The 21,837-nt window shown below is 46.3% G+C and overlaps 1 protein-coding gene across 1 annotated transcript in view; it reads left to right on the top strand.

Annotated features, from left to right (window-relative positions):
* LOC126528372 (uncharacterized) overlaps nt 1-21,466 on the top strand; it is a 336,775-nt gene extending 315,309 nt beyond the window's left edge. Inside the window, exons 5-9 of the mRNA XM_050176266.2 lie at nt 4,825-5,022; nt 5,834-6,217; nt 8,436-8,506; nt 11,859-11,932; nt 14,829-21,466. Coding sequence (XP_050032223.1) covers nt 4,825-5,022; nt 5,834-6,217; nt 8,436-8,506; nt 11,859-11,932; nt 14,829-14,944 — 843 coding nt within the window. The 3' untranslated portion in view covers nt 14,945-21,466. The remainder of the gene's footprint in view (nt 1-4,824; nt 5,023-5,833; nt 6,218-8,435; nt 8,507-11,858; nt 11,933-14,828) is intronic.
* Nucleotides 21,467-21,837: the final 371 nt, after the last annotated feature.

The raw sequence follows: 21,837 nt of genomic DNA, 5'->3' as shown, positions 1-21,837 counted from the left end.
CGCTGCTATCTCTTCCCTCCTCCCTTTATCGTGTTGTCCGCTTGCTGCGCGCGCTTCTGCCCCCATCGTTTGCCGCTGGGTGTACACGCCGCCCCCCTCCCCCCTCTTCCTGCGAGTCTCCGGTTGTCAAAGCGCCGGCTCGAACTTAATTCCTTTCTTCGCTCCTCCTCCAATGCAACCCCTGTGCGGTGGCAATCAGAGAGCCAGATCGGTGGCGGCGGATCTGTATATGTGCACCGCCCGAGCCGAAATTGCCGCTGCCGTTCGCCCTGTGCGGTGGCAATCAGAGAGCCAGATCGGTGGCGGCGGATCTGTATATGTGCACCGCCCGACCCGAAATTGCCGCTGCCGTTCGCCACTGCGAAATTATCTGCCAGTACTTTCTGAGCCATGAGCGAGACGACCGATGGAAGGCCTCCGTCTGCTGGTGCTGCTGCTGCTGCTGCTAAACGAGCTGCCAGAGCAGAGGCCCAGCGCCGTCGCCGTCAGAATCCAGAGGTGCGTGCCGCCGAAGCAGAAGCTTACCGTCGCCGCCGTCGAGATGATCCAGGAGTACGCGTCGCCGAAGCAGAGGCTAAGCGCCGCCGCCGAGAAGACCCTGCCGTTCGCGCCGCCGAAGCGGAGGCTCATCGCCGCCGTCGAGAGCAACCAGCAGTAAGCGAGGCTGAAGCAGAAGCTCATCGCCGCCGCCGAGAAGACCCTGCCGTTCGCACCGCCGAAGTGGAGGCTCATCGCCGCCGTCGAGAGCAACCAGCAGTAAGCGAGGCTGAAGCAGAAGCTCATCGCCGTCGCAGAGAAGACTCTACCGTTCGCGCGGCCGAGGCCGAGGCCAAACGCAAACAAAGGCTCGCAAACAGTCAGGGTGCAACAAATGTTTTCCGGCGACAGTTTACTATACTGCTGTGGTGCTCGCAGAGACCACAACAGAGCGGCGGGAGTCGCTATCTACTTGCGCACAGGTCTCTCTGCAATACCAGTCGAAATGTTTGGCACGTCACATGAAGTTGGCGAACTGTGCGCCGCAAAGTTGCCCAACGGCTTGCTGGTAGTAGCTGCCTACTTCGCCGCTACCGCACTCACGAAAGACGTCGTGCACTTCCTGCAACTCGCATTAACCGTCCATCGATCCACACCGATGTTAGTAGTGGGGGACTTTAATGTTGACATAAAGACAAACAGCAATTTCCTAACACTTATGCGGGAGAACATCCCGTTCCTCTCGCTCGTAACGCGTCCCACGGCTGTGACAACCTCGCGAGGCACTTGTATAGATCTCGTCTTTGAGAATCAAGCATTGGTGTACCAAGTCGAACATATATCAGTCTATTTCTCCAACCACAAAGCTTCCTTCATGACTGTCAAGAACTGTTAGTGGAGTCTTTGTTAAAGGAATACGTGTGACAAAAAAAAAAAATTCTGTGATAGCGCATACATGTGTTGCTCGATTTCTTTGCCTCAATCTATCGAAAAGGTGAAACAGCTTATTTGCTGCGCTCAAATTTCGCATTAGGAAGTAACGTAATCGTCGGTAATTTTTTCTTTTCCTGTCGCTTTCGCAGTTTGGAAGAATCAATTTCTTGTGAATAATGGCGACTGCGCGCTACCACACTTTCTGGATTCCGACAACTATGCTCACTTTGTGATTTTAAAAGCTTTGTTTGTGTCTACTGAGGTCGATATTGACGAATAAAAGAAAACAGTCCTTTAAAAGCCTGCTTTCTTAAGGAAACTTCGGCTAGGTGGTGTTTCTTTTTTTTTTTTCGGCTGATTGATCGCCAAAGTCCGACAATGCAGTGCGAGGTCCGTAATATTTTGCTTGACAACGAGGCGGCCGCTATCGACGTGCCAACAAACCCGCGTTCTTGGCATTTCTTTTTTTTTTAGTACGATTTTATCACGGAAAGTGCACTGAGCAGGAGAAGTGAACAGCGCCCAAGTGTCCTGCACTTCTGAATAATGAACGGGGTTTATTTTATTTTTGGTGCTTTTCACGCTGAACGTCTAATTAGAGACGGGTGCTTATTGTTGGCAGTTCGGAAAAACGCTCTTAAATATGCAGACACTGAAAGCGCGCACGTTAAGTTTGGCGGCATGCCCTAATGTTCTCGGTGTGAGATCGATGGTGCGTCTTAGCAGGGAGCGAAGTTCCCATATAAAAAGATTAGTCTTCAGCAATAGAATTGCTGAACCCTCCACGAAAAAAAAAGAAGATATTCATAACGTAAAACGCGAACCGTTCTTTCTGCGAATTGTGACCCGGTTTTCTTCTAGCTCTACTTCTATTTTTGAGACTGAATTCGTTTACTCTGCGAGAAAAACGTTGAGGAACGGCGAAATTTTATTCGGTCTAATTTCTTAACTCTCCTGTTAGGCATAAACTTAGATTGAGCTTAATCGCCGCCCTGTCTTCTTTATCTGAGCTGTTCCACAGTGGCAGTATAACGTGTCGGTAATCGCTTCATTGTTGTGTGTCCTTGCCGTCTCGGCCTGCTACAGGAACGGTACCTTTAAGAACTCGAAGGCTGCTGAGCAAGAGTTCAATTCTCGTTGAGCAAAGCAAGGTTGCGCAAAATTAGTTGGGTTGCTCTGTCGCAGTTTCGGTTCTGTATTCATGTTTTAATGTTTCGTTGCTTCTGATTAGCCTAACCTAACCTAACCTTCCCTTTGTCAAATATGCCACAGTCAATAATCTTATGGTTACTGTCCTTAATAAGTGGCTGCGAACAAGAAAATAATAAAAAGAAAGGCTTTAGCACTAGATCGCATTCCACGCAAGCGCAGTGGCTTCGCCAATTGTCCATGAACGCTCCAAAACGAATCACGGGGCGGTAAAAAATTAAGTGGGAAGTCAGCGCACGGCGTGCTTGTCTACCAGTTGTCGTGTCTCGCACTTTGCGCTATTTCCGTTCAATATCTTTTTTTTCTAGTTTTCGTTAAATATTGAAAAATCGCAGGAGTTCTTACAAGAAGGAGCTAAGGGATTCTGGGACTGCCTGTTCCTTCCTTGTAACGACATAATGTGAAGTTTAGCATCCCGAGGCTTCACCGCACACTCCACTGCACCACCGTCACTTCTACCCCAACAGCAACCACCACGTTTCTCCTCACGTCCCCTCCCAATTGCTTCCCAAGCTTCATTCTTCTTGCGACATAGGTGGACTAGGCTAACATAATAGAACCGGGTGAGATAGATTAGGTTCGTGGTATAGCATCGCATAAACCTGCACGGACATGAAAGGAAACAACAGGAACAACGCTGCCGGTATTCATCTTCAACTTTTCATGCAAACGTACCAACTGCCATGGATGCTGAAACGCAGGTCATTTCAGACATCTACAATCCTGCACACGAAACCCACACACTTGCCATACGATCCGACAGCCAAAATGTGCTTTCCAATCGCAAGCTAAATTACATTCCCTTCCATTTCCATCTTTACATCATGAAGTTTCTTTTCCTTGTTTTTTTGTCATCTCCTCCCGTGCACCTTTTCGCTCAACTTACGCATGTTTGTCAAAGAGCACATAAAGCTACGTGACCAGAACAGTGAAACGACAGGAACATCTGCACGCGAGCTAAGGTTTTTTTTTTTTTTTTTTTTTGTGCAAGGCACATAAAATTGGTCATACAGTTCCCATTCCCATTCGTAGCGTGATGAGATGCGTCCTATAAAAAACTTTTCGGCAACGTGAATTTCTAAGGTTGGCTTCTCTTAGTGCGGGATCGTTTCACAGAAAAGCACGCTTTACAGTAAAGCATACTGTGCGTTTTTTGGCACGTGTTACGGGCGCGTCAAGCCGCATATGTACGTGTTCCCGTGAGCCAGCAAGCAAACTGTGGTGGCGTATCAAACTCTACAATGCACTGAATTGGTGCAAAAACTAAAAATCAACAAAGTCCGATGGTTTATCGGATACTTTTATAACAACAATGTTACATCAGCGTCACCATCATCAGGATTATCATCATCAACTTAAACAGTAATCATAATAATAAAGATTAAAAAACTTACCCTGAAATATTTGTTTGCTTATTATAGTTTATATCGCTATTTATACATTTTATTTTCTGTAGCTTACAGCTTCTTTAATAGGCACTGGAGTCCTCACCACACACAATTTGTTTCGCACTAATTTATATCCGACTCTGACGCAAGGCACCGCGGTTAGGGAGGAGTTCGTGCACGTATTTCTAGAACAAGCTGGGCTTTACTGCAGCATATCACGTGCAAAAAAAAAAAGGTCTGCTTTCAACCACAGTTTTAGACCACGGTCACTTTCGGTTGTGTTAGCCCGTCCGTATTTCTCCGGCACGTTTTCTCGCTTAACACTGTCCCACAAGTTGTATCGCCTCTGTGTTCAGCATGACCAAATTCTCCTTCGTCGACAGCACATATCCCACTGCATCTGTCATTATTGCAAACCAAGTATCATGTAATGCAATACAAAAGGCCCCTTTTTGTCATTCATTCATCTTTTTCCTCGTTTGTCGCCGAAGTAGAACTGACTTCCGGCTGATTTTCTCGCGAGGTAAGTACAGGTTTCTTGAAATTTAGTGACATTCTTTAATTAAGATATTGTTTGCATAATATAGCTGTAGTGACTGGTTTATATTCATTTACATTGCATAAAAATACACTCTTACTTGTAATTTACTGGGGTAATTGGATATCGCAATTACCCCAGGAGGCCTTCGTCCTGCAGTGGACATAACATAGGTTGATGATGATGATGATGATGATGTGATTCCCACAAGCCGTGAGGGTAAAATAAATAAATAAATAAATAAATAAATAAATAAATAAATGTCCCCTCCACCTGCAGGACTACTACGACGAGATTCGACAGACGCAGCTTCGTGAATTGGCGCTTCTCAAGAACGACCGCAAGAACGGGGCGGCGGCTGCGGGGTCCCTCGAGTCGACGTCCTCATTGTCACAGGCACCGCTCGCCGCTGCGCCACCTGGGACTGCGTCCCCGCCGTGCGGGAACGAACTGGTGGTGGTCAACGCCGGCAGCAACGTGAGTCACAGCTTAGTTCCCGAATCCAAAAGCGAGAAGAATGCGCGTTGGGCAAATGGCACCAGGCAGAGAGACGGGGTGATTAGTGTGCGCTGGAGATGTTACCCTAGTTACAACGTTGGCATGCTATGTCACTTGTGTATATTGAATGAATTTAGAAGGAAAGAAAGTAAATATTCACACGGACGCGAGGACACAGACGCGGGAACGCATGCACGCACACAAAGGCACTCACACAAACCCACGTGTTTGCACATAAGCGTCCACTTGCACCCACTTGTTTCTGGGTTTTCCACCGTCTAAAGAATAGTGATGTGGAAGCCACCCTCACTGTTTGTGTCAAACAATCCTAAAGCCAGTGCATGGGTATCTAATCCGAGGAAAAGGGCAGCGCCAAAGCGCCGTAGGTCGGAGAAGAGAGCGTTCGCCGGTTGGCCCGCCCCACTGCCTCTGCCGTGAATGACGTCACTGTCGTATAACCGGGTGCCGGCGTCACGCACTATCGATGATGGACTACTACGAGACAAGTGTTTATTCGTTGGGAAAAGCAGCTGGCAGAAGGCAATGACAACTCTTCCCAACGCAAACCACTTATCTTGCCGCTGTCCGCCTAGCGTCTGTAGTGTAATTGCGCAGTTTGGTCCTGGGCTATACGGTGCACAGAATGCCACAAGAAAGAGAGCATCCTCTAGAGCAAATCAGGCTTGTGGACGGCCGGCCCGGCTTAACTTATTTAATCATTTTCGATTGTTCTTTCGATGTTCATTTTTTCATCTTGCCTCACTCTTCTCCCGCTCATCACTTATCGCAGGCTTCTGCGCACCAGGAAGCGTCTTCCGCCTGCCGCTCTTCGCCTCCAACGCCTCCGACACACCCGGCGCTGCGACCCGGAGTGGCCGGCCTGGTGCTCACGGCCGACGGCCTCTCGCAGCTTCCGCCGGGACTGCAGGTCTCCTCCTCGGCGGCGGGACTCGCCCGAGGCGTCGTCGCGCCTCCGACCACGACTGCGGCCGTGTCCGCCGCCGCTGCCAAGGCCGCCTACCTGTTGCACGGCTCCCGGATGCTTCCGGTGCGCCTGTCGCGGAAGGGAGCCCTGCGAGCCGCGGCTCTCACGCTGGGCCGTGCGGCCGCGGTCGGAGCTCTGAGGCACAGCGCGGCCGTGGAGCTCATATCGGCCGACTGCGCCGACGAATTCGTGAGTCCTCAGCTGTGGGCAGCGACCGCATCCAGTTTTTGATAGAGAGAGAGAGAGAGAGAAATAAACTTTATTGCTAGACCAGGCTTCTTTAACCCAAAGGTAGGCGGCCTCCTCAGTCCAGCTTCTCAGTTAGGTCCAGGTCCAAGTGATACACAGGTTTTCAAAAAAATTCAGAAAGGCTTCTCGCCGCTGAGAAAGTGAAACGTTAATTGACGTTTCGGAAATCAAGCGGGGTGTCGAGTTCCCGCTGCCTTCTCCACGGAAATGTGGGAAAGCGATGTACAGGTACACTTTAGGAATAGGAAAATAGGAAAAGTGCTTGACAGGACCCGTCCCCTTGAACAATGTGACAGCATTTCACATTCGCCAGCAACAGCTCTTTACACAAACGCAAGCTCAAAAGCGTAAGCAGTGCAACCTAAGAATAAAAAGAAGTATATGTACGCCATGCAACTCCAACTCGCACAAAATTGTACGTATGAGCCAGCCAACACGGTTCACCTATTTCGGGGGCTTCAAGTGGTTTCGTTCATTTATTGCGGGGGTCGTCTCTGTATAGATCTGTCTTTGTGTCACTATTTTTAGAATGAAACCTGGCTTACTGGAAAATTTCGCGGCTCATCTCGACATGATGGCTCAGCTAAAGGAAAAATTTTTGTTCCAAACAACGAGTTTTAATTTCCAGCTGGCCTAGCCTTTACTCTAGCAAAGCAAAGTCATTAAGCTATGAATGGACTCCACTCGGCTCGGCTGTTTTTCACAGGGGAAAAGCAGGTGCGCTGCTGTTTTGTGGGGGGAGGCCGTTCGTAATTCTTAGGTTGTCACCGACTATAATCGCATCTGGAACACATTAGGAAGACGCACATTCAGTAACACTACTAAAAGTGCTTACACTCAACATATATACATATCTGTACAAGGCGTTGTGAACAAGAAACCCTTGTCGATTCCGAAACGTCTATTACCCTTTTCAGTTGTTCAGTAAGCAGAAGCCTTCGTACTTTTGTCTAAAACGCTACACAAACAGAAAAGTCTTCGTGCAACTCTTCACTAGAAAGGTTTTATCATCCCTTTCAGTGGCTTCGGAAACGGAAATACATTAGGCTAATTGCTTACTTGCAGTGCGAGACACGTAGGTACTAAGCAACGACTTAGTAAGGCGCAAGCCTTAATTGGCTCGTTGCAATGGCTCATACCTAAAAAAAGCGGCGTCTGGTCCTGTGAAGCAAAAAATACCACCATCGGAAGTGGCTTACACCCCCGTAAACAAGCGAAGGTGTAATGGCTGAATGTTAATGAAGAAACGACAGAAAGAAAGAACAAAGGAAAGAAACAAGGAATGAAAGAAAAGAAGGAAAGGAAAAAAGAACGAACGAAACAACAAAGAAAGAAAGAACAAAAGAACCTGTACGTAGTGCATTAGATGCTCGCATGTATCGTTGAGGAAGTCGACCTACAGTGCCATATGTTTGCTTCACACTGCGGCTCGTTATGTCTTGCAAAACATCTGACACTTCCTATCATATAACTTAGTGTATTACCACGTGTGGAGCAGGTTCTTGCTTTCACGTGTTACAGGAGTTTAACATGCTGCCGAACTTTTGCTGTTTCATTTCACACACACACACAAACACAAAAACATTCGCGGTAATAAACACTTAATAGAAAATCCTCTCTTGGCAACTGCTGAACAGCGCAATAAATCGCCTTGTCGGAATATCTCTCTTAGTTTTATTACTTATGTGTTTACTAGAAGGTACAGCTTTTGAAAACCGTGATTCGACATGCGGCCAGCTGGTCAAGATCAAACATCGCTGGAGATAAAAGCAACCATGCTGACCACCACAAATAAACTCATAACTAAAGCAATGATATCGCGGCAGTGGCGGAGCCTTAGCCTCGTCATAATGTCACTATTCTTTTGTTTTGTTTTCACGTGGTCGTTGTTATCTTGCGAACTAAGCTGTAGCCGAAATGTTATTTTAGTTATTGTTTTATTTTCCGTTGTCGGTATTGTTGCTTTTATCTTCTGGAAACGTGACGATTTTCGACAGACTGAAATCACATTCGTGACCTTTTCTAGCGACTTCGATCAAGATAACGCCAGAGTTTTGCACGGTAAATTTAAATTGCTCATGGTTACACACCGAGAACAACTTTCTGATTCATAATATTGATATCGTTGTCTGTTGACTTCTCTTCCTCATCTTTGCAGCTTTACGGAGACGAGTATCCAGATAACAACTTCGACGGCAGCGTTTACGAGCAAGCGTTCACTACAATTGAGTAAGTGTGTCGACTTGCATTCAGCGCACATGGTTTTACTTTAGGTTTCAAAATGCTCTGTGCTAACCCCCCCCCCCCCGGCCACATACACAACTACAGATGGGCGCACACGCACGAACGAACGCCCGCGCAGAGAGACACACAGGCAGTCACGCACACTACGTACAGGCTGAAAAAAAAAATAATCGGCGATTACGATAAGCCCTAATGTAAAATTTCTGCCCAGCTCTGCACATGTTTTTATTTCGCGATATATTGGCAGGTGCGGACAATCTGTCTGGTGCGGCACGTTCCAAACGGAGCGAAGTGTGGCACGACTGCTTCGCTAATCAGGATATAGCGACAAGCAGCGCGTGAGTGGCGCGTCGGCGCGATTCACAGCCGCAGACAGACCTCCAAGACGACGCGCGCTACTCTGGCGCCACCTCGTAGCCATTGTCACCGGAGTGCGCGTCTTGCGCGGCACTACGCCTTTCTTCTCTCGCTTTCACCGTACCCTCTTCCTCCTCTTCCCGCCTCACGCTTCTCCTGCAACCTCCTCCTCCACTTTCCTCTGCGCGCTCTCTTCGCTCTCGCCGCTTTTCTGATCTCCCGGAGCGCTCCGCGTTCACTGTTTCATCTGCGGCGCTCGTTCTCTCGGTTACGCCGGGGACGTCGACACTCGATACAAGAACAGCAGCTTCGCTCTAAAGTGCAACTCATTTCGGTCTGATCATGTCATATGACACAACAGAAACGCGGCGCGTTTGTTGCGTCGCGTTTCTTCGCTGTTCGCTGTTCAAGAGACCCAGGTCTTCAAGTTTGCTGTCTTTACTTTGAGCCGTATCATCGCCTCCTCTGTTTTTCATGGCAGCGCGCTCGCTCGCATCCTAATGGGAGCCGTTGGTGCTCCTTAGCTCAGTGAGTTGCCGCGATGCGACGCTACCCAGATGGTAGGACTAAAATTCCTAAATGAATTAAAGTAGTGTCATCTCCTCTCTCCTCCTCCTGTGCCGACGTTCACTTTGGCGCCCCCTACGAAGTGCTTAACGAGCAGACGCTCTCCGAAGTCGCTCTCCGCGTTCTCCGCGCGTGTCGGACGCTAAGTTAGCTGCGAGAACACAGAGCGTGAAGCTATATCAGTAGTCGACACTCTTTGTCGGCATCGAAGATCGCTTTCCAGGTACGGTCCACGCGGCGGTGCCGCCACCCGAGTACGTTTGGTCATGGTTCCTAACGGTTCGACGCGGTTGGATAAAGCGCTAAGGAGCGATAACGGCTTATATTGATCGGAACGTCATCGGCGCACCGGTTTGCTTATGTACCGTCACCGCTTCGTAACGTACGGCGATACACTCAAAATGTCCTGTTCGAATACATTCAGGACAAAAAAAGGCAACGTCACAGGATGTATGACCGAGTCGACAAAAAGCACGTGCGTTTGATGACGACTTGATTGAAATCGGGCACGAAAGTTGCAAATAAACGCAGCGCCAACATGCGGCACTTGGGAGAGCGAAAATCTAACGAAGCCGCATACAACAAGTGGCAGCACATGAGATTAGTGATGAGCGAAAAATCGCTCGCTTACCTCACAGAGCCGAGACCATTGCGTTGGCTGTAAATCAGCCCGGCTGATTCTTTGAACGCAGACTTTCGTCCGCGCCCCCTCTAACTTGCCAGATGGCATACGGAATAGCGGCTTGCCATCCCTTTCATTTGTGCTTTCACCCAAAGCTACAGCAGCGTGGCATCGCGAATATGGAACTAGGCCACAAAAGCACGAAGGAGGCGCGAAACGTGGTAACTGAACGCGCCGCTCGCAATGTTTGGCACCGCGATGGCGGCGGGAGCAAAAAATTTGGAGGACGCTTAAGCTTCGGCTTTCAGAGTGGAAGGCGATAGTATTCAAAGACTTTTACTGATTTTCATGCTTCCCGGCAAATGCAGCTTATGTAACCGTAACATTTACCGCAAAACACTGGCTGCGGACGCTATGCACGAAGACGAGCTTTCTGGCAGAAACGCGGCCTCTTGCGTGGGTCAATCTCCTCTTATGCTTTCGCACTTTTAGCATTTCAGTCTGAGAAAAGCTAACATAAAGGACATGCGCTGCCAGTGTTTTCTTCCATTACATTTGTTTGTGGGCTGCTGCTCTTAAACTCCCGAGGAATAACGTTGTAAAGAATGAGAGACAAGGTCTGAGCAATTTTGGCGGTAGAGAAGGAAGTGGTTGGGTATGCGTGGTTCAAACTTCCGCTCGAAATTTCCGTTTACAAAGGTGATGTGCCACGCTGGACGCCGGATTTTCTGTGACACTGGTTTCTAACGCTATCGCGTCAAAACAAGCAAGAAAAAACTGCGCGAGAGCACGTGACGACCTTCGGTCACTGGGCGGGTCGAGCGTCAACCGCAAGCGTAGAGGAGGAGGATGGCGGCAATCTTCAAAGGATGGCTCCACTTTTGATTTTATTCAGGAGCTTTAGGTACGACTGCTTGTGTCATGAGCGCGTCTGAGCGCGCCCCGGTGCCGTTCCTGTGGAGAAGCGGTAGACGCTCCGTCTTTGCGACTGTCACATGGGGGAAAGAAAAAAATAGGAGTGATCATATCGCAACGCGATTGAAGCCAACCTAGTGGTCCAACAAGTGATCGCACGTCAAAGTGCGCGGTTGGTTTATGTGTTCCCGCTAGGCAGGCACAGCCACGTCAGGGCAGCCGAACAAACACGCACCAAATAAAAGCTACTAACATAGTTACTGGGAACCAAACGTACCAGCGAATCGATTCTTGCTCCGTGATCTCGACGCAAGAGGTCACGTGCTGGGTCATCACTGTAGCTTCATGGAGCGCTCGCTTGTCAAAGCTGGCTGCGTGACGTAATGCTCCCTCCTATATTCTTCCTTCCTCCATGGTCTGTCAGGTTATCACGCGCCTGTCAATCTTCCTCCGACATCCGTCGTGAGGCGTCACCCAGATGGTACTCTCCCCCACGATCGTAACGCTAGCCGACGGGGTAGAGCAGGACATGGCGACAAGACAGGTGTGGTGAACGGTTGGATCGGCCGCATCTGGCTGGGATTGAACAATACAGACAAGGCGATGGCCGTATCTTAACAGGGTCTCAAACTTGTTTCATTAGTTAGACAAGATGCCTGTTGTATTGTTTGTATTATTCTTCTTTGCATGGAACTTTTTGTTGTAGAAGAAAACACGTGTAAGAACAATCGCCCGCCTCTCTGGATGCAGCGTTTTTAATGGCATCCAGAGTAATGGTGTTGCAGGCACACGCGTATGTGGTGCATCGCAAAGCAATTTATCCTGATTAATCTCCCTAATGGTCACCGTAACCTTGTCCATTCGTCCTTTTCATAGGGAGCAAGGGTTCCCCCGCCCAAACGCGGAGGAGATGCAGAATAACGGTTTTGCCACGGATGCAGACTTCGCAGGTAAATATTGTGTGTGTGTGTGTGTGTGTGTGTGTGTGTGTGTGTGTGTGTGTGTGTGTGTGTGTGTGTGTGTGTGTGTGTGTGTGTGCGTGCGTGTGTGTGTGTGTGTGTGTGTGTGTGTGTGTGTGTGTGTGTGTGTGTGTGTGTGTGTGTGTGTGTGTGTGTGTGTGTGTGTGTGTGTGTGTGTGTGTGTGTGTGTGTGTGTGTGTGTGTGTGTGTGTGTGTGTGTGTGTGTGTGTGTGTGTGTGTGTTTTAGATATCACCTGTGGCTTCTAGCATAACTATGCTGCTTGACCTGGATTACTCTAAAAGACGGATATCATTTCCACAAGAAACCGCATTGCATAATTGACTGGTGAGCAATATTTTGCTGAATGATTTTTATGTGCCTAATTTGCGACAATAATGCATTTTGCTAATCTTAGCCGGCCACTTTTAAATGCATATTCACTTGGAATTAATTATGGGGATGACACCAATTTTGACGTACTTGTTCCCAAAATGCGTGACGAAATGCTCCAGTGTGCTCTAGAAATGCTCCTGTTTATAGAGACCGTTTCCGTTGATGCCGTGTAAGGTAGCAAACGGGACGCTCTTCTGAGGGACCTTTTGGCGTCCTTCCTGCCCTTACTTTCTCTTTTCCTCTTTTGATTCAATACAGAGAAAGATGTTTTCTTCAGAAAAAAAAAGTACGTGATACAAAGTCGTTTTTTATTGCATATTTTACGGCGTCCATCATAAAAACGGTAGTATTTAAAAATACCTTCCAAGTGGATGTGCTTTAAGCTCAGTGGCCGCAATTCGTAAGTTGCAATATGTGTCTAAAGTATTTGGTAAAATTGTTGATTAGACAAATTTTGTTAAATAGTCAATTATGCATTTTGATTTCTTGTGCAAGTAATGTCCGGCTCTGCGAGGAATGTAGCTGAAGGAGAATACCTGTGCTACATGTCACAGGTGACTTAAACATTCTGTCCATTCTAAAAAAAGTTGCAGTGACGTTTCACTTCGTGAACGCGGGTGATTCGCAAGCGTATGGGTGCGATAGCGTACATTACGCTATCCGCCCTCGGTGCGCCTAGACTCCTGCACTGTCCGCATCGCAGCTCGTGTTCAAGACAGGCTCGCGCGGCCACGCCATACGCAGCAGCCTCCGGAGTAGGAGGCCCCGTTGTGAGCATTCGCTTGCTATCTAAATTACCTAGCATGGTGCCCGCGCTCGCAGGCAAATAGGAACACTTCACATTCAATGAGCGCGGATACTCGCTGTCAAAACGCCGGCGTGAGGAATCACGGCAGCTGAAGCGAGTGAAGTGACCTTCGTGCTCTCTGTCGCTTGAGCGCAAGCTGAGCAGTGAGAGCACAGCTATGAGCCGTCGGCCCACCTAGATTGCGTAGCTAACGCAGATTGCTTTCAAAATAAATCCCGCGTGACAGCACGCGACCGCACGCAACCACGCGCAAGCGTGCCCTGGAACAATCTGATGGTACCCCTTAAAGATAATACCATTAAGTCCCGCGTGGTGTCACGGTGATGAGGGGGGCGTTCTCGCATTCTTCCCTCGTGACAGCTAGTGCTTTCGTTGAGACGCTGCGCCTCTTGTCGCGGCGTCTGCGATCACAGGCGGTGGCAGGCACTGCATGGGGTTGCGAACGCGTTGCTTGAGGAAGTGGCGCTCGAAGTACCGGTTGACTTCCGCTTACGGGTATGGCATGGTGGTAAGGGGCAGCACCCTCCATGACAGAGTGCAATGCAGTGGCCAAAAAACCATCTTCGAATGCATGCTCAACGTATACATGAATAGCAAGCGGGGTTGGTTCTTCATAATATTTTTCGTCATTCATTAATACCAAACATCTCAGCAGCACAATTTCAGGCGTACGCCTGTCAGACTTTGTGTTCAAAGTGTTAGTTTAGGAGAGTATGAAGGACACTTAATTATTTGTATCCTCAAATTTCTGTGTTGTCGTTGGCCATAGTGTTAGTAAATGGGCAGACGAAATTTGCAGACTAACGGAAGCCAGCACGCAGGCCCAGGCGCCTTCCTCGTTCGCTTGCTTTGCGGCTTCAGACAAATACCGCCAATTTCACGAGCTGGCCAGTTACGCTTCTGCATAAAAAATAAGACACCTGGTAGTTACGTGAACAGAGAAACTAACTTTGGGATCATGCGAATTTTCTAGAAGAGGCACAACATTGCGACCTTTACATTTTTTTTAAAGCTTTGGCGAAGTTACTGTTAACAGCGTGGCTGAGGTGGAAATCCGCTTTTATTAGTATGTTTCTTTGCAGTAGTGCAGTTATATCCTGTACACTATCACTTTGAACAGAAATTGTGTAAGCACTTAATTTAAGCTTCCCTTTCATTCCCAAAAGAAAGAGCGCTCCCAAGGAACAAGTAAACATTTAACTAAATAACACGCCTTCTTTCCTGTGCAGTTTTTTCAACCAGCATAACTATCAGACCGAGTGAGCATTACTTAGGCATATGACAGTACGAAAGTGGATATAATAGCAAAAATATATGTCTGATAACAAAAAAGTGTTTCGCAGCCAGCGACCATAAAACTGGCAGCTGAATATTATTTAACCACTTATGTATGTGGTGACATTTCATTAATGGCATGATTGTACTTAGCCTGAATCATTAATGATATGAACGTACTCAGTCATAACGTGGATTCACTAGAAAGCAGATCCATGTCTCAAAAGAAAAAATAATCCTAGATCACCAACGATCACTGAATTGCAGCAGCGACAAATAATAATATACATTTAGGAATGAACATAGGCTTGAGTGTACTTCACGGTGGCTGCCGGCGCCCTTTCACATTTCTTTCTTTTCGATGTCTCTAACGCACTGTCAAACCGTTTCCTCTTTGCTTCGTTCCACAGAGTGGGCGGAACCCCCACTGCGGACCCACTGTCACCTGCCGGCACGCCTGAAGCCTTCGCAGACAATGACGAGGAGACTGTACCGGCCGTACGGTCCACTGCCATCACGGTTCTGAGCTGCCGTGGTTTGGAAAACCGCGGCTGCGTGACCACAATACTGTAGATCTCTGCGCGACATCCTTGTGGTGCAGCCAAGGCCGAAGCTAACACATTGTACATATTCAGAGTGTTTTCTTCATTGTTCATGAGAGGTCTACCGCAGAGATTTTAATACTCTGCAAGAATGCGGTAGAATGTGGTGCATACTGGAGTTCCTCAGAGCGCATGCATTGTTAGCATTACTTGACTGCTTTTACTGGCGGAACAAAATCTTTTGGATGAACTCTGAACTCTTGACAACAGTGTTGCTAGCAGCGTGTCACATGTTCACAAGCGTGTGCTACGATCCTTTTCCACCAACCACTTCGCTATTGTAAATACTGCATCGACGTGCAAGCCAGTCGTGTTGGCACCAGAAGAACGCTCAGTTTTCAGACTGTTGTATTGCATGCAGATATGTATCAGCCGTTCATCTAAGGCTGGGGTTTATGTCAACTCAAAGTGGCCGTGAAGGCATACCGAAGAACGAGCACATTTCTTTTTTAAGTACTGCAGGCAGTTTGCATGCTTTGCCACTAAACCAAAGTGGTATGCCACCGTTACATCAGGCATTTAGCTAGTAGACATCAGTAACTCATGCTGTACACCTACTGCCGAGCAACTCTATGTTCCAATGTTGTGACAAAATATCCCCATGCTTGGTGCTTGGTATCCGTGAAAAACACTGCAGCCAGAAAAAAAGATGTTTCGTACACTTCTAGGAACACCCCTTTGATCACTTCTCCTTTTAATCTCACTTTTTTTACACGAACCTAGCTATACACAAATGTGAAAATCGTGTCTCTTGTGTTGACGTCATCTACAGTCTGATTTCATTGATGGTGCAATATGGCTGAACATTTCTGCAGCATCAATGTGTTGTCATTTGTTCGGCTGCTAGATTCACAATTGCTATTCCTAGTGTGATAGTCTGCATTTCTTGTCTGTACACATGAGACATACAATACCAAAGTTGACAGGGTTCCGTCCCTTCTCATGTTATTTTCCCTCATACGAATTGTATTGTGTGTCTTTTATTGTAGTATGTACGTGATGTGATGCCAAATCATGGTACTTTTTATTCCACACAACTACAATCATGGCATGGCGGCGCATTAATATGATCAAAAGATTTCCACATGCACGGTGTTGTGTTACTCTTGCAGAAGGTTGCACTGGATTACTTAGGTTGAGAGATAGGTGTGTTATGAAATGCTCTGCTTTAACAATTATAGCTTAGATGTTGGAGCATGATTCCAGATAACTATTGTTCTTAGTGCAACATATGTTTGACAACTGCTATTAGTGTGGAATTGAGGACAATGACCACATTATACGTCTCAAGTACCAGGTAAGGCAAATATAAAATAAAAATATACAAAGTAGTCTGAGAAAATGCTTGCTTACTTGCCGCATTTGCCACTTCTAAAATGCGTTCGCAACGTTCCTACTTTGCTGAATGTGTAGCTGGCAACCACGAGCGTAACATTTTGGTAAGGCTGCTTATGAAAAACCTGAGGCTTAGCTGCACTTCAAATGCAGGCAGTAATATAACATTTGTTTGCACTTATAGCACAGTCAGGTGCATGACGAATTATTACTGGCAGTACAGATACACCACCTGAATTCTTACCCTTAAGGCAAACCGAGAACTAGAGAAAAAGTACGAATGAACGTTGCAACTTCAGGCAATGAACTTCTAAGTAACATAAAATGTTGGGGTTGCTGGCCAAGTAAAAATTCAAAGTGATATTTTGTGGCCTTTACCGGTGAGTGTTCACAACGAGACGAACGTGAACCTGTCATCGTTTCTTGAAAAACAAAGGTATGCAGTGCACATGCATGCACAGTTCTCACATTTTCTGGTTTGTCCTATAGATTATAGCAGACATTTTGATAATTTGAACAGTTAATCAATCAGATACCTGCTAGTCCAACTTGTATCTTCGATTTGATTGTCTCTCCATGTTCTGTATGGTGACTGTTTAATAAATGGCCTGGCAAGAGCCTTAAGCACTCTTCCCCCTGAGGAGTCACAGTTGCGTTCCTAGATCATTCCCTCAAACTTTTACATTAGGGCCACAAAACATCACTCTGAATTTTGACTTGGCCAGCAACCCAAGCATTTTCTTTCATTTAGAAGTTCTGTGCCTGAAGTTGCAGCGTTATTTCGTACTTTTTCTCTAGTTCTCGGTTCTTCCTTTTATTTACAGTTATCAATTTGTCTTAGTTTTTTATGTGAGTATATAGTCTCTCGGGAAAAGCTGACGGAGCTTCTCGTTGATCCTTTCCTTATTGACTGTGCTCACACGATACACTCATAAGCAACATGAGCTTTGTTGTCGCTTATGCTGACAATCTCGCTGGTTGACATCGACCTGGTATCCTAATCAAGGAATACAGTCCAATAAGATAGTATCTTGTGCAGTACTTGCTTATCCGAGCGACTGCTCATCCAGCTTGCAACGTATAGCCGTGCACATCATAAAAAATTCAAATTCAAGAAGTAACAGCACAGGCCTCTGTGGAAGAAGTCCTCTAAGGACTTTTTAGTGTATTCTTTTCTATAATTTGCTTTGGCCATTGACTGCCACCTGGTTTAGCAGACAAGGTTGTTTGCCCAGTATGTGTGCATTGTATAAGCCCATTTACCGAGGAAGCATATCACTACCTTACTTTTTTGGACACATAATGTAATGTGGGTGTCAAAACTTTACCAGTTGCATTATCTGACAAAATGTTCGATTTGTGCCATTCCTCTCTAGACTGCCTAGGTTTGTGAAATGCATTTAGAAGCTAAACGGCCAAACTGAGCAGAAAGAAATCTTTTTGGCTGAACCTATGAGCAAAAACTGTGGACGCCTAGCGTGCCGCCGTGTGAAGTGTGAAAGTGTGACGCTGGCTTCTTGAGTTGTTTGTTTTTCTTGTGGTCTTCAAATATGCTAGTCCCTTTGGGTGTTAAAACATTAGTTTTATGTGTGTTTAATTTGTTGCACGTTTGCACCGGCATTATGACATTTGGGATTGTGAAAGCATTCGTGTCAAGATCATCGAACACCTATGTAGGCTGTGTGTCGTTGTGGTCGGTGAGGCTTTTTGTATCCGTCTAGTGTCCGCTGAGGAAGTTTTTCCAGTACGTTACATTCATTATGAATTTATTAATGCATTAGCGTTAGGAGTATGAAAGTGTAGAAAAGTATGATGGTGGTCTTCTCCAGACCACCATCACTTGTAGTTCCCTCCTTGAAGAGGGAGGACGTGTATAGAGTGAGCTCCTGAACAACACTTTTCAATGTGGTGAACGTGATTTAAATCGATGATCCGAGGCCTGAAATAAGTAATGCTAACACATGTCTCTCGCATTTACTGCTAAATTGGCACTAAAGCTTCTTGCTTAGATATTGTTCTGTATTGCTTCAAGTAAGTGGCATTTGAATTTTATTGTTACCTTGAAGATGTTGTGAAATGCAGCTGACATTGTAATATTTATAATGGCATAATTGGCCGTTGTGCGATCGTACAGTTTCTTAAATATATACTGTTAGATATTGCGTGAAGAGCATGTTCCCGGAAGAACAGAGATGGAATGTGTAAATTGTTTGTGCCATGTACTGTTGATGTTTTTTGGTATTTTGCAACACAAGTATTCCTTTTCGCTATGAAGGTATGATATTTTTGTTTACTGCCACATGTCACTTTGTAGTGAGCCTCAAGGCCTTTAGGATTCTCTACAGTTTACAGGATCAATAGATAGTTTTCTCTTTGCCTGCTATGTTTTCACAGGAAGCCATGCTGGTCGCATAACGTTGTCTTAGCAGCAGTGCCCTTTGCTTAACAACACTGTGTTGTTGAGAAGACACTCGAGTTGAGCGCTCACTAAGGGAGGTGCACTGTAGGGAGTTGCACTTTTTCAATACCTCAAGAAGGGCCTCTTCGAAAGCCAGATTATAGAACAGCCAATCTCTCGAAACATTTGGCTTCGAAGAAGAAGTTGGGCTGTATATAGATGTTGTTGCTCTGTACGGTGCTGTTGCCTTTACAATCAAATTGGCGTGTTTCAATGTCTGAGTTTTTCAACGATGTTAACTCAAAAGGCGAGGAAGCAGAAACAGTGACTGGGGTCTTTTTTGAGATATAACCTACCATTCATTTACCCTGAATGCTGTGAGTGTTGAAAAATAACTCGCATCATTATGTAGACATTTTGCCCGCTTTCATAACTACACTCTTAGGCAAAGTTACACCCTTTGGGGTGTAGCTCTGCCACACAACAATAATCTTCATCTGCCTTGCTTGCCTTTCCTTTATTGAAAATGCTGCGCCCGCTACTTTCCGGTCGGAAATGCTATGCATGCTGATAACGTGCATGCCCTTCGTTACTGGAAAGTACCAAGCTCGCCACGTTAAAGGAAGGAAATGCAGACAAGACAGATGACGATTATTGTTGTGTGGCAAAAGGGTGTAATTTTGCTTAAGAGTGTATATGGACCTTATCACCAAGCGTCATTTCACGCACTGCTTCCCTCTTCTTGGGATGTTCGGGAAACTGATTTGCACCCAGCGATGTGAATAGGGTGCTGAAGTGCTGCACAAAGCGATTCGTGCAGAACAAGGGGACATTATGTTTGAGCCGTTGTATTCACATCACATTGGGCATTATTGTGTGTTCTATATTACAAATGTCAAGGGCATTCTTAAGCATGCTCACTTTTTGAGCTCCACAACCTAAGAAAATCTCTAAGAAGAAGGTAATGAAAAATGCCACTGAAAAAAAAGACGACTGCAAAATTTCCATTTCTCTTTGTGCTCAAAGCTAGCATTACCCTCGCCTAATATACAATTGGACATGTGATGTAAATCCCAAATCGCGACAAATATGACCTGATAGGTGTGACACTGCTTCAGAATGTGAATACATTTGTCGTTTCACTGTGCTGCGAAAGCTTTTAATTAATTCATTCAGTCCGTTTGTTTTTGCAGCAGTAGAAATAAACAGGTGACAAATTTGAATTCACTGGCCTTTTCGTTCATAAGTATTACATGCCATTTGCCGGCTGGCTTTACTACTAGAATGTCCATCACCACATATGGTCGGCAGTTGCTATTGCGAACATTTATAGAATAAGAATATGTTCCCTGTATACGAGCTCAGAACAACAGGCAAGAACTTGTTGTTACATTTTGTTCTTTTAGTCTGTGCTACAGTTTGCATTAGGAAACAGCCTCAAGCAAGATTTCTGTAGTTATGTGCACCAAAGACTACATGCAGCGTAGAATTGGAGCAGGATTCGTCGAGAGCTGTGTATGAATTCTTGTTCTGAGAGAGTCGCTTCAAATACAAACATTCTTTCTTTGCTTACGTATTTTTCCAACTTAGGTGTTTTCGTAGCACAGCGACTGTGCTGCATCTGAGTTGGGAATATACGCACAGGCTGTGTAGCCTTTCACTCCTTAAACCAGAATGCGTTCTGAAGTTCCATGCCCTGCGTGTTTCTTGGAGCTATGCAACTACTGTGCTCTCTTTTGTGTCACGTTTGAACACAAATTGTATGGAAATTCCAGTGGTCTGGCCAATCGATGCGAACAGTTAGTTGCACCGCGCTTTAAGTTCAAAAGAAAGTATTCGAGTCTAATCTTTTTAAGCTGTTCTGCTTCATTGTATGATCTATGTTTTCAGCTTTTATACAATGCAAATTGATAAAGAAGGTCACTATGGAAATTGATAGCAAATTAGTCTTCGCGCAGGACAAAGGAAATGCAGGGCATTCTCGTGACCCACCAATGTGGCTCAGGGGCAATGGCGCATTTATGTTAAGTAAAATATCGCGTGTTTGATTGGCCCGCCGACGAGGCCGAATTCTAATGTCGGCGGTATGCGAAGACTCCTGCACTTAAATTTCGGTTGCGTCCTAAATAACCCGCAGGGCGATCACACTTGATTCGGACTCCTGAATCGTGGTATCCGATGTATCCCGCTTGCCTGGGGAACATAAACCCGGTGCAATCAATAAATGATGAAATGCTTCCGTGAGCCGCGTTGATTTTATTTCAATGTTTGTTTGAACGATGCTGGTTATTCAGGGCCCAAAGTTAGCTGACGTCTTGTGCGCGTACTGCGAATGTGCTTGTTGTGCACCCTGTTTCTGCCCTGTACATATCACCACACGTTCCTTTGTAGCACGAGTTGTCCGCGTAGTGCAGACCGTCTGTGCTCTGGTGAATGGTACCTCGTTCTGTTGTTTCGTGAATGAGACGCCCCCCCCCCCCCTCCTCCCCCGGACGCTTGTGGCTGCCTGCGTGTTTACCCGGAAGGCGAGTCCCACTTCATGCTTTGCCCTCACTTTAGTGAACACACGTGTTGAAACTTGTTTCGAAATAAACGACCTTGTTTGCCACGCAGCCTACATGACTCATGGAAATGCATGAATCCCTGTTTTTTTTTTTTTTTCTCATAGGATTCAGTATGGAGTTACGAATAAACATGTATTGCACAGCCCTTACTGCGGTAAACTGTCTTTTCTGTATTTTGGTAGCGTTACATAAAAAACACCGTCGACAGTGTCTTCTATAACCAGTACCTCATTTCTAACACCGCGCGCTCTTTGATGTTGCGATGCATTGCATTCGAACTTCCTGGTCCAAGATTTGTCTCTGAGGTGCGACAGTCTGAAAAGAAAACATAGATGGTGATTGTCAATCAAAGTAAATATCTGAACGAGGAGGCCGACGTTCGCACTCAGTGTCACGTCTTCGCTCTTCCATCTCTCTGGTGAGGAAACTCTTGGGTCGCTGTTTAGAACACGTCATAAAATCAATTTTAGAACCACACAGAACCTTTTTTCATATAAACGATAAACAGCTGGCGATGCAA

Source organism: Dermacentor andersoni, chromosome 9, assembly GCF_023375885.2.
Source record: "Dermacentor andersoni chromosome 9, qqDerAnde1_hic_scaffold, whole genome shotgun sequence".
Classification (NCBI taxonomy): Eukaryota; Metazoa; Arthropoda; class Arachnida; order Ixodida; family Ixodidae; genus Dermacentor; species Dermacentor andersoni.
The sequence above is the reverse complement of the archived record's forward strand: the minus strand, read 5'-3'. Positions and strand labels throughout refer to the sequence as shown.